This window comes from Phocoena sinus, chromosome 21 (assembly GCF_008692025.1).
Source record: "Phocoena sinus isolate mPhoSin1 chromosome 21, mPhoSin1.pri, whole genome shotgun sequence".
NCBI lineage: Eukaryota > Metazoa > Chordata > Mammalia > Artiodactyla > Phocoenidae > Phocoena > Phocoena sinus.
In genome coordinates this window covers 35,446,360-35,459,856 of record NC_045783.1, presented here as the reverse complement: position 1 = coordinate 35,459,856, position 13,497 = coordinate 35,446,360, and the positions used below count along the sequence as shown (strand labels likewise).

Here is a 13,497-nt window from a genome sequence, read left to right as displayed (position 1 = left end):
AAACATCCAAAGTTTCTCACTTCATAAATCCAGAATTCTCCACGTGGAGTGCTCCATTTTTAATCTAAAGGCTGTCACAGACCCCTTATTAAAATGGTACTCCATCCCATTTCCTTGCCCACAATATGATTTTATATTTTCCTTCTAGTTTAATCACAAACTATTAGGGCTCAGAAGGAGAGAGAAGAGAGAGAGCAAAATGAAAATCTACACCTCTTGAACAGCCTCTGTGTGCCAGGCACTGTGTGAGGCTCTTTACATGCTTCATCTCATTTGCTTCCACAAGAACCCTGAGAAATAAACATTATTAACATTATTATTATCATTATCTACACTAGCCACCAGCTGAGGTTCAAAGAGGTTAAATTTACATGATAGGACAAAGAGTTAGGAAACAGTAATCTGAATCCAGGTCTATTTTACTCACTGTGTGATAGAACTTGCATACTAACACCCTTGTATTTTATTTACGAGGGTATTACAGTCTAGAGGTGGTAAGTGGTTGACAAAGGGTCACAGGGCTACTTTGCAGCAAACAAAAAGCTTGCCCTAGGGTTTCTATTTCGTATTCTAGTTTTCTTAGACAGTTGTCTCTCTACTGCAACCAGTTAATGACTTTGACTCCAACTCAAAAATTTTCCCCTGCAGATCCCGATTCTATTTCTTGGTGTAAAGTGGTGCTCTGCAAACTAAATAACCAAACCAAACCAACCAGCGAAACCTACTGGGCTTGAAAAAGCAAGACCCTCCAATCAGCAGTTTTCAGTTTGAGCACATTGGGTTTCTTCTCGTAGTCCGTGGCCCGGGACGCCAGTGCGTGGTGCACACTCACAGCGTTTTTCAGGTCCTCTTCCGACAGGGCCTTCTCTGGCTTATATTCATCCTGTGGGCAGATACAAAGAAAGCAAAGACATGTTCAGACTTCATCTTCTCTTTTTAAAATCTAAGACTATAAGAAAAATTTTAGAGAATCCATGAAGGTGCATGAAAAAAGTGAAATGAATGGTGGGTAGAAACAACTCCTTGCTACTTCATAAATGTCATAAAAAATCCTGTTCTTTGAAAAGTATGCTCAGAATGAGAAAATACACATTTACCAAAGGGGCACTTTTGAAAAAGCTGGGATATAATAATTAAAGTAAAGAGCTAAGGAAGATCAAAGACAAAATATCTGTCACACATGTTTTATAGTGATTTGAAATGAAGCCAGGTCTAATAGGGTGATTTGGTTTCAGGAGCTAAAGGACTTATGCAAAAGCCCCCAGGATGCATCAGCAGAACTGTACTGATGGTGAAAACCCATGCCACTGTGTTTGCCCAAAAGATACTACATTTTCCCAATACTTTCTTTTGAGGCAAATATTATTGAAAGAAAAATGAACAGTAAAATAAAACAATTTCTCCAGCTGTTCTCTGAAAGAAAAGAGGAAAATCGGTTTAATCTTAAATCAGGAGAAAGCTTAGCTCTATTATCATAAATTTGGAAAATGGGTAAAATTACATAAAAAGGAGGGTGTCATGGATAGATGCAATTTTATCTTTGGGCATGATCCAGACACAATTCATAGAATTTATAAAGGTTCTTTTGTATGGCTTCCTTCCAAATGTAACTAAAAAAAAATCCCAACTAGTAGAAAAATAAGAATTTAAAACAAATGTGATATTATTATTATATCTAGTAGTTTCCTTGGGTCCATAAGAATAAAAAAGGCCTGGAAACTAATGTCAATATAGTAGACATTACAAAGTGTTGTAGGAGATGTCTTTTAGTTTTCAGATGTTTAAGTTCCTCTCCCCACTTCCCATATTTTATCAGACTTGATGCTAAATAAACTTGCACTTCTTCTGTAAAGAACACACACACACACACAAGTCCTCGCCTTCTAATAAGTACTAAAAGCCTAAAGGAAGACATTGTTTATTCTGTTATCGCAGTCTGGTTTTACAAAATTTCAAAATGATAATTACACTCTCCCATACCTCCTCCTCCCTTCCCCGTGGCCCCAGCACAAATCGAGCTCTTCAGAGGTACTCTTGCCATAGATTCAAAGTGAGTCAGAAATAAACAGCAGCTGCTGATCCTTAGTGATCACTGTCAGTGACAGTGCTGAGACAAGGGTGGGAAAACCTAAGATACTCAGTAAATGCCAACAGCAATATAAAAATTACACAATTTATAATACTAAATGATAAAATTACTACTTTAAGATTGCTACAGCTCAATTTTCTTAAGCCTCAGAGATTAAGAACTGCTGTCGACAACCATTTTCCAGAGAAGTATGAGGAATAAAGGAGAATTATTTTAAAATCTTAAAATAAATACAATATATTTACATGTATCTGTTCTACAATTCCCATTAATGCAAAAAACTATAATCTAGCTATGTTTTGGGGTCTTGTCTTTTCTACATGGGATTTCTCTTAGTGATTTAGCATTCCAAAACTTCACAGATCTCCTTCCAGGGGAACTGTTATTAGAGCAGGAGTATCAGCTAGAGGCAGCATGACAACAAATTCCCCCCCGGCCTCAGAATTAGACTGCAATAGAGCCCTGCATGGCTGGCCGTGAGCTCAGCTTACCCACTTAGCTCCAGATAGGAATCTGGGGTGGATGAGTTATGGGGAATGGGGATAAGTGATCAGGGACAAAACTGTCTTCAGAGACACTAAGTCCATTTCTGTACATACTGATCTCTAACACACCTGATATTTGAGTTTGCACAGAGATCAGCCTAGAAATTTGTATGCACCATTTTTTGATATTCCAGGTCCATAATTTGGGTTTTTATCTTAATTCTTTCTCACTAGTTTCTTTTGGTTAATTTTTTGTTGTTTGAATTTAAAACGATTAGTTTTTTATTTTTCTTATTTCTTCTTTAATTAAGAATTTAAGACTATAATTTCTCCTCTGAGTACAGGATACACATAGCTTGGGAATGAAGAGTATTTTTTCATTGTTCTCTAGATGATTTGTAGTTTTATTTTTTTCTCTCTTCTTCAATCTTAGTCATGTCAAAGAATGTTTCTCAAATTTAAAGCACCAAAAGTTTTTAGTTATTTATCATTGTATATTTCCAATTTTATTGGTTTGTGACCAGAGAATGTGGTCTATACAATCTATTTTATTTACTTAAAATTCGCTAAGGTTAATTTCTCAAAGTTTTCCAACAACTTGTTTAGTTTTTGTTATTGTTCCATGGACATAAAAAAAAAGTTATTCTCTGGGCTTCCCTGGTGGTACAGTGGTTGAGAGTCTGCCTGCCGATGCAGGGGACACGGGTTCGTGCCCCGGTCTGGGAAGATCCCACATGCCGCGGAGCGGCTACACCCGTGAGCCATGGCCGCTGAGCCTGCGCGTCCGGAGCCTGTGCTCCGCGACGGGAGAGGCCACAACAGTGAGAGGCCCGTGTACCGCAAAAAAAAAGTTATTCTCTGAGGGATGAGTGTGTATTTATATTCAAGTTTATTGATTCAGTTCCTCTATGTTCTTACAGTATTTTTCTACCATGTTCTGTGTGCTATTTATTATTTTAAAATGTTCTTCTTTATCCACGTTAGTGCTTACTTACATAAGATGGAAACTTAAAAGGCTCTCTTCTCCCACCAAATGCTCTATTTCTCTGTATCAACAAGACTTTTAAAATAGTTTCACTTCCCTCCCTACCCTTCCCATTAATCCTAAATTTTGATAAAAGTTTAGTATGTTTTATTCTGCAATCTTATTAAAATTATCTTGTATTATGTATTTTCTGTTTCAAGAAATCCTATCTTGCACTTACATTACATATTCCCTGAATCTCTCCTTATTCTTTTAGATTTAATTGTGTCCATGTTTCATTGCTCACCTACTTTCTATCTTTTCTCCATCTTGAGGTCTCTTTTCTCATCCCTTTGTTATTCTCTCTTCTTGCAAGTACTTTTCTCAGGTGCGTGATGTCCTCCACTCCTTACTTTCAAGTGTCTCTTGCTTTCTTTCTCAGGTGGAGAACTGGGTATGGAGCTTTGGGCTGCAGTCTTTTTCCACTCAGTACTCTGCAGATGCTATTCTGTCTTCTAGCTTCCAGTTTTACTAAAGTCCAACACCAGTCTGATTCTCTTTTGCTTTTCTTGTATTTTCTGTCAGGAATCTCATAGGGTTTTATTTTTATCCTTAGAATTTAGGAATTTTTGCTCAGCTATGCCCTAACATTCTCATCTATCTGATCTGGAACTAAAAAAAAAATCCCACCCTAGTTCTCCTTATATGATCACTCACTTGCACTGCTATCAGCTGCTAAAGACAACCAACCCAGCTATGCAGATGTGTGCCACCCAGATGTATGGTCTCCAGCTATGGCTGCACCCAGTGCCGACCGACAATGCGTTTACTCCTCTACGATAACCCCTCTGGTCCATTCTGCCAAACGTCCACCATTCTCTTCAACACTCCTATCCCAGGACAAAGATGGTTAAGAGCACAGGTGCCTGGGGTTAGACCCATCTCTTCAAATGTCTAGCTCTGTTATGGTACTTAACATTTCTATGACCAGAGGCAAGTTATTTAAACTCATTAAACTTCATTTTCTTTGACTGAGGAGTAGTGATAATACTTTCCTCATAGAGCTGTAGGGTGAAATTCAATGAGATACTGTTTTTTTAAAACTCTAAATAATGCTCACAGCAGACAGTAAACACTTAGATGTTAGCTGATATAATCCCTAATAATAATTTTTAGTAGCATATAGCTTGAACTTGTATTTTATAAGGTCAAGCTTGTAAATTTCAAACTTTCTGCTTACATGCCCTGTAAATGCATATTTTGTGACCACCTTTATCCTCTTTCCTCCTTACACAGAGGAGTCCTGCTCAAGGCTAATCCTGTACTCCAGGATCAACCTCCACCAACCCTTCCTAGGATCTTATTGCGTTGGTTATTATCCTTCCACTATATTTTAAATCATTCGTTATCTACAGGCTTCTTCCCCACAGCCTATAAATACCCTCAAGGTCTCTCTATTATTTGTAAGATAATAGTCCCTCCTGAATATTGCTTTCTCCTAGCTGTCACCTGTAGCTGTCACCTCTCTTTTTCCTTTATATAAAATGAGTTAGGAGTCCACATTAACTACTTTTATACATTAATTTCCAGTTTACCCTTTAACCCACTGGAACCTAGAGTCCATTTCTACACTTCATTGAAACTGCTCCAGCAAAGGTCAGCAATGACCTCCTCACTGCAAAATTTAATAGATTCTTTTAAGTTTTCGTCTTATAGCACTAAAGGAAGTCAACAATACTCTTGAAATTCTTCCATGGCTTCTCCTTACAATTCTCTCCTGGTTTCTCCCCTATACTCTGACCATGACTCTGCTATCTCTTCTTTAGCCTGTTTGTCAGCTGTCAGTTCTGCCACTGGCCTTCATCCTTTCTCATCCCATAAATGTGTCTTGGGATGATTACGACTACAGTTGACGCTTGAACAACGCATGGGCTGGGGCAAGTGAAGATCCACATATAACTTACAGTCTGCCTTCCATTTATGAAGTTCCTCCCTAACCTCTGTTCCTCTGTATCCACAGTTCTCCGTAAGCGAATTCAACCTCCTATGAATCATGTAGTATGTAGTGCATTACTATTGAAGAATCTGCTGACAAAGTGAACCTGTGCAGCTCAAATTTGTGTTGTTCAAGGGTCAAATCTACTCTTATCAGTTGAAGTCCCACCTATATCATGATGCCTAACAAACTGCTGCAGATGAATAAGAAACCCAAGACCAATCCTTAGCTATTAATATTGGATGACTTAGACCTTTGGAGCAACTACACATATTCTTGGAGCATATTCTCTCTGCTGCTATTTTCCTTTAAAACCAAGCTTAAAGGATGACATTCTTAGACCTCTCTGAAAGTGTGAAGAATTTTAAAATGCAACATTTATTATAGCTCTAAGTAAAAGTGAACAGTAATTATCAACTTGGAAGAATTGTACCATGGTTTCTGAAGAGGACTCTAAGACAGTTTCCTAAACTCTTAAGGTACCTAACATTGGAAGGAAAATACTGCACAGGCCAAAAATGGACGATAAGATCTACTTAATTAGGATAAAACCAAAGTCTAGGAATTTCAAGTCTAACATGGGCTTCCACTCTTTTAGTTGATAGTAATATTATTTTACCATTAAAACAAAAAGGCAAAATATAAACAAAACATGTTTGGCATTCTGAATTCCTACTAGAAAATGTAGCTCCAAGTCCATTAAAAAAATGAGCAAAACTCAGGGTAGATTGGAAAAATTAGAGTTGACAACTGAATAAAAAGAAAAGACTTTATCCTACGGAGTTCATTCTGACATCTTTACTTTTCACTACTTAAATTGAAGATGGTTTAAATGACGGTATTGGGAAGGAGGAAATAAGGGATAAATTATTGTAATCAAACCATTTCAAACCTAAGACTCTTGGCTGTGCAAACTAAATGAGAAAAGAGAGCAAGGTAAATTCAATCATGAAATTCTGTAAGAATAGAAAATGCTCTATGACACCTAATTACTATCTATTTTCTCAAATTAAGGGTGAAAATGATGCCTAAAAACATGTTACTCTCCTCTGTGTTCACTGCAATCTACGTCTTTTTATCTAGGATGATTCATTAGAGCACTCTACCCCCCTAATAAGCACCAAGAATTTGATTTCACAATATGCTATTTATTTTAAATTCATTTAAAGCATGAAATGAAACACTTTCTTCTTTTTCTTAAGAAGCTTGTTAATTAAATGTCTTGTGAAGTTGGATCATGACACACAGATCATCTACATATGTACAAATAATTGGTTGGCATCAAGTCTGAAAATCTGTACCCTCAGGTGAATATAAAGTCCAATTTGGAAAGTGACCAAATCTAAACTGAAATTCATCAATGTCAATTAAAAAATGCTCAGATTCCAGTTTTCAAAGTATAAGGCACAATTGCTATACCTAATTAAAACAATTTAAAACAAAGCTGAAATAGTCTTGATTTCTACTGAGCGAATATAGATGGGAAAACTGAGGACAGCCTTGAGAGGCTATGAGGATTTAATAAAAATGTCAGTAATTAAAATAAACTGGATCCTAAACTGTCCATTAATTCTTGATTTTAAAAAAGGCATTAAAAACATTTTTCATAATTTGATGACTATCTTTTTTAAAAATTCTGAGTATTTCTGGTTAGGTATCTTTCTAAAAATTATTCAGCTTCATTTTTCTTTTACCAGGGAGCTCAGAGTGCGCTGTATTCCCATAAATCTGGGAACAAGACATAATAGGAAATCCAATGGAGGCATGTTTTAGCCCATCACTCACATAATCAGATATTTGAAAATCACTTATTCACAGAATGTTAAAGCTGAAAGGAGCCTAAAGGATCATTTCAACTAATTTTCTCATGTTAGCTAAACAATTTTAAAGTCAGAAAAATATGTCCTGTATTTCTGTAAGGAGAATTAAGAAAGAATAAGCCAGTTAAAAGTCAAAGGATTATGTTTGTTTATATTAGTTTGTTCGGTTATGGTGGACATGGTGCCGTTTCCATGTTGCGATGATGGCCCACATGGGCGGGTAGCGGAGGACTTTCCTTGTTAGCACGGGAACCCGTCATGGTCCACATACAGAGGGAGCACTTATGGACACAGTTAGGACTTGAAGGACTTGAAATGCTTTCTTAGCCAGGCCTCAGACTTCAGTGAGACACAGGACATTTTCTAGGACAAATCTGGTGAGTGAACCAGGAAGCTAGGATCTATCTTTTTAATGATTACACAGCTGAACTGGAAGAGAATTAGGGCAGACAGACAACCATGAGTAGCCCTTAGAAAAAGACTACAGGATTCTATGACTCAGTATCTGAAGAAATGTAAGAGCTCTTAACATTTTTTTTTTATATATATATATATATATTTTTTTTTTTTTTCGGTACGCGGGCCTCTCACTGTTGCGGAGCACAGGCTCCGGACGCGCAGGCTCAGCGGCCATGGCTCACGGGCCCAGCTGCTCCGCGGCATGTGGGATCTTCCCAGACCGGGGCACGAACCCGTGTCCCCTGCATCGGCAGGCGGACTCTCAACAACTGCGCCACCAGGGAAGCCCGCTCTTAACATTTTTAAGCAGAAAAAACGTCTTATCACCCTTGCATACTTCTTCCATATTTCTAACTAACATAATGATCAGGGTTTTGATTGACAGGAGGCTATTCCTGCTTTCCTCTCAGTTCCAGGCTCACTAACATTCTGTGAAAGCTGCACTTGGCACTGTCTGGACCACTTGAAGTGTCTGCCCAGCACTTACCCACCACCACTCAGTTCAGAGCCCTGGAGACCAAGTTAGTATCTAATTCATATGTTTCCTGCTACGACTTTCACATGATTGGTATGGGTATAATATTTACTGCAAGGAAGGGAGGGAGAGAGGGAGACAGAGAGGGAGAGAAAGGCACTGCCTAGGGACCCAAGTAGCAAACAGGAAAAGACGTTTGAGTTCTGGACCTATCTTACCCTCGAATAACTTAGAAGAAGCCACAAAACACTGCAGCGCCTCTTCATGTGGGAACAAAACAACTCACAGGAATAAACTAGTTTCTGTTTGCTAGACCCCTGAATGAGAATTGTGTTTTGTTGTTGTTGGTTTTTTTTTTTTTTTTTTTTTTTTTTTTTGCGGTACGCGGGCCTTTCACTGTTGTGGCCTCTCCCATCGTGGAGCACAGGCTCCGGACGCGCAGGCTCAGCGGCCATGGCTCACGGGTGTAGCCGCTCCGCGGCATGTGGGATCTTCCCAGACCGGGGCACGAACCCGTGTCCCCTGCATTGGCAGGTGGACTCTCAACCAATGTGCCACCAGGGAAGCCCGAGAATTGTGTTTTTAAACAGAATCCTTCAGAGCACAGCCTATGTGTCTTAAAATCCAGAGACCAGGTGTTTCCAGCTGCAATGTTTTTTTCATGAATTGATAGTCTTAAAAAATTATGCTTATGTCCTAAATATATCTTGTATAATGGCTACATTGCTCTGCTGAACTGGGTCATTCATTTAACTTATAACTAATGAAAACTTTGATATGATCATTATTCTCCTAAGGCTTCAAAACCTAGTTAACTTTTGTTTTCTGCACTTTCCATTGTTTCGGAGAATGAGAGAGGGTCCACATGGTCTCTTCAGTGTGTGAGAGGGCACAGAGCCAGCAGTTTCACAAAAGGAAATACAAATGCCCTGAGCACACAGGGAAGCTTTTTGCTATCAGGGGCCCAGGCCAGGATCAGCCAGCTCCTGGCACTTGGTATTTGACACATCAGCCCAGGCTGCCATCATCACAGTCTGGAAGGCCTGGTCTTCAGTACTTCCTTCTGCCTGGTGCAGGCTCACTCTGTTGTTGCCACCTATACTTCAAACACTGCAACAAACAAACAAACAACTCCCCTTCCAATCCAAAAACCTTACAGGCAGGTGGAACAAATCTCAGTAATCGAAGGAAAGAATGGAAGATTTTGCATCGAGGACATAGAGTTCCCAGTATACTATGACAGGAAACTAAATTTTTAGCTAACAAACATTTTTTAACATTTGAAAGACATGGTAAAGGCAAATAAATTCAGGTCTGAATACCTATTTTCTACACTCTAGAGATAAAAGACATTAGAACATTATCCAGAGCCTGGCGTGGAGAATACGATCATCAAGTAATTCACGGCCACGCACTAACCAGCCACCCGCACCCATCTCTCTTAACCATTCCATCAATCACCTGACAATTTATTTTAAGGATAACATAGTTAACTTTTGTTACAACCAGACCTGTAACAAAAATACCATCATAAAGCTTACCAAAAAATACTTTTAAGAAAAAGGCAGAGACTAGCAGTGTCAGACACAAAGCCCTTGACTGAAACCGACAGAGAATTTCTGAAGCTGTGTGACAGCAAAGGCTTATCTCAGCATTTGCCAGCAGATGACTCACTCTCGGTTAACAAAAGGATATAAAGCTGATATCTGAATGTCGACAATGATGGATCTTCACCACCAAAAATTTAATCATTTTATCATCAATCCATAGCAATTTCAAAATTTCAAAGCATATATAAACTGTTATATTGAAATGATATTAGACTCCTCTGCCACAAAGGCTTTATATTCCAATAATAATAATTAACTCTCCATCAGGTAATATATTTCCCAAGCATGGGCTGAGGGGCACTGCAAGTACTGGAACCAAACAAGGACAGGAGTGCTTTCCTGCCCCGCTGGAAAACAGAGCCACTCACTCCACCGCAGGTGCCTCGCAGTGCCCTGCCCAAGAGAGTTCTCAGAGACTGCAGCCCAGTACCCGCACAGCGGTATTCCCTTTTCACTGATGCTTTCCCAGCTCACCCATATCCTTGGTGTATATCATGTCACTAGCCATTCACTGCCTAAGACTTGTCTCTCACCCACCACCGTAAGCCCAAGCTCTTTTTGGGGATAGAGACCAAGTTTATTCCTCCCAAGATGACATTTTGTAAATGGTTCTGACATTACTATTGCAATTCTCTATGGATTTCCTTTCTGCTTGAAAGTTAGAGGCAAATGTGATTAAGTGACATTAAGCGAGGGGGCCAGAAAAGGAAATGAGGTGGTCATGAGGAAGGCTGTGTATAACCTGGAGAAGCAAAACAAGAGCTCAGGATAATATCAGAAACTGTCCAAGGGATGGAAAGAGAGAAAAGGACTTATTTTACTTGAGAGAGAAATCAATAACAGGAAAGAAAAGAGGTTCAGTAGAAATGAGATAGACACGGGGGATCCATTCTTTGCAAAAGTCACAGGAAGGGGGATATCAGGCAGGGGGTGGGGGAATGATCAGAGTGGAGCCTCCTGAAAGCAGCTGTCTGTACACTCTCTGCCTGTGTCTTCAACTCATTCTATCTGGCTTCCATGCCCACCACTCCACTGGAGCTGCTTTATCAATAATTTCCTTGTTGCTGAATTCAAGTGTGACTTTCCAACTCCTATCTTACTTGACCTCTTTACAACATGGAACATTTCTGCCACCTCTTGAAGTCTGTAGCAGCTCCCCCCTCGCCGGCCCCCATTGTCCCCCTGGGTCTGGTCACACTGCATTCCTCACAGGGCATATATGAAATGTCTGTGTCCCACTTTTCCTACCCTGCGTCTTCTCCTCACTCTACAGTCTCTGAGTGACATCATCTACTCTCATGTTTTTTTGATGACTCTCCAGGCTCCCTTTTCAGCTCCGGATCTGAATATCTATAATTGTTTGTTGGACATGCCCATTTATTATTCCACAGACACCTTGAATTCAACACCACAAACTGAACTGTCCAGTCAGACTGTGTTTCCCCCTTCCTGTGACCCCTACCATCGTCAAGCTAGTCTGGTCTCTATGTCTCTGACTGACACCACCCCCAATCCATACTCCATCCTATCGCCAGACTGATCTTTCTAAAATATAAATCTGATTATGTCACACCCCGTTAAAAATGCTTGACAGTCCCACACTGCTCTCAGAGCTCAACTCCTAAGCCTGGTTTTCTGGGCTCTGCAGTCTGGTCTGGACACCCTTTATGCTCCACTGAGCCCACAGCTCCCTGGATGTGCTATGGTCTCTCACAGCTGGGCATCCATACATGTTCCCCCCGTCTAAATCCGCCATGTGACTTCTATTTGCCTTTTAAGTGTAGGTGTAGACATCACTTCCTTCATGAATTCTTCCATGATCTCTGCTCTTCCTGAGGCTCAGCTAACTGTCCTTCCAAAGTGTTTCCATAGAACACTTCCCTCTTGGTAGCACATACTAAATGGCATTGAAATGGCTTTTTATTTGTTGATCTCTTCAGACAGAGCATATGCTCCTTTAGGGACTATATTTTGCTCTCGGTCAGATCTGCAGTGCACAGCATTCTGAAAAACTGCCAGAGTCCTAACCTAATAGATACATTCAGATAGATACTGATTTGCTTCCCATGATGGTCCTCTGTGTCAGGATGGTAGTTTGTTAACCTAAGTTCAGCTGATAATAGATGCTGGGGTTACTTTTAAGTGCCAATCTGGGAATCATGAAATGATTGAAATGTTGACATTTCCTTTACCACGTTTTCTGGGAACAATAAGGAAGAATATCTGAAAGTGGGTCTGGATTAGAAGATCTTAAAAGGTTAGTTACACTAATTATGGAAGGTGATTAGAGACAGTCCCATATTGCAATAGAGGAGAGGCTGCAGTCAGGAGACTGCTATCTGAGACAGGTTAACCATCAGTCCTGACCAAAGCAGGAAGCTACCTATAGGAAAGAAGCTATTGTATACTTGCTTCATATTAGACAAAAGTTAATTGAATCTGGTTGACGTGGTAAAAGAAACATTTCTCCAAAATCACTTGTTTTAAACTTCTAGTATTTAAGAAAGTCATAAAATAGAGCTTTAGTGTTTATACAAGAATGGTTTAATGGAAAAAATACTAGCATGGCTCCTACCACCCTTCACAATCCTGAGGGGGTTAACCAACCTCTGAGCCTCAGCTTCTTAATTTAAAAAATGGGAACTATATCCTCCTATGAAGTTGTGGAGCTCAAATATAAAAAGTATCCTAAAAACTGTATCACACTAACAAACCCATGTTATTTCTGGCTGAATGATCACTCAGGTTAAGTTGGCTCAATAAGTCTGCCAGCCCCTTCCTAACTTTGTGAGGTGGGATGCTCTGATCTGGGATGATGATTCTCTTAGATATTAGATACAAAGCAATGCCCTGTAAGGATATGTGTATGTATGTGTGTGTGTGTGTGTGTGTGTGTGTGTGTGTGTGTGTGTGTGTGTGTGTGTGGTCAGCATGCATGCAACAGAGAGGGTTGTAAGCACACAGGTAGGGTTATGAACTTTAGAGGCATGAGATCTTTATTATCTCTTCAGTTTCCTAGAGCAGTCACTGAAAAGCTTTGTGTTAGGCCTCTCTGTGCCTGGGACGAGAAGAGGGAGAAGCCTGGGTGAGTGGGGACTAAGAGGACTTGGAGCACCTGCCCGGTGTAGGTTCAGCTGTGCCTGGTTTTCTTTCTGGTGACTGTGTATTTTTCTGGAGGTGGCGGTGGTTTTTACTATAATTCTTCACTCTTCACTCTTAATGAGGAAATACTAATTGGGTAAAAATCATTTGTCTATTTCATAATTGAGAAATCTTGATGAAAAGTTTTAAGTAATTGATGAGCAACTGATCATGGAATGAGACCCCAAACAGACTGTTACTCCAATGGCAGAGGGGTTTTGAGATGTGTGTGGCGTGTATGTGTTTAGAGTGAAGGGAGGGTGAGTTCCCAGCCATTACGGTATCTTTAGAAGACTGACTGGATTCCTTTAATTAGGGGAGCAGAGGTCCTGCTCCCTTCTGTCTCAGGGCAACACTGTCTCCCTCTTTTAGAAGTCAAGTTCTGGCAGCCACGGTGGGTGTGGAGCAGACATGCAGCACCTGCCCGCCTGAGGAGAACAAGGGATGCAGGAGGGAGG

At 40.0% G+C, this 13,497-nt stretch overlaps 1 protein-coding gene across 2 annotated transcripts in view; it reads right to left on the bottom strand.

Moving 5' to 3' along the window:
* PSD3 (pleckstrin and Sec7 domain containing 3) overlaps nucleotides 1-13,497 on the bottom strand; it is a 584,040-nt gene that overhangs the window by 46,546 nt on the left and 523,997 nt on the right. For both annotated transcript variants that reach the window (XM_032618448.1, XM_032618447.1), the window contains exon 13: nucleotides 726-883. In XM_032618448.1, the coding sequence (XP_032474339.1) occupies nucleotides 726-883 (158 nt within the window). The remainder of the gene's footprint in view (nucleotides 1-725; nucleotides 884-13,497) is intronic.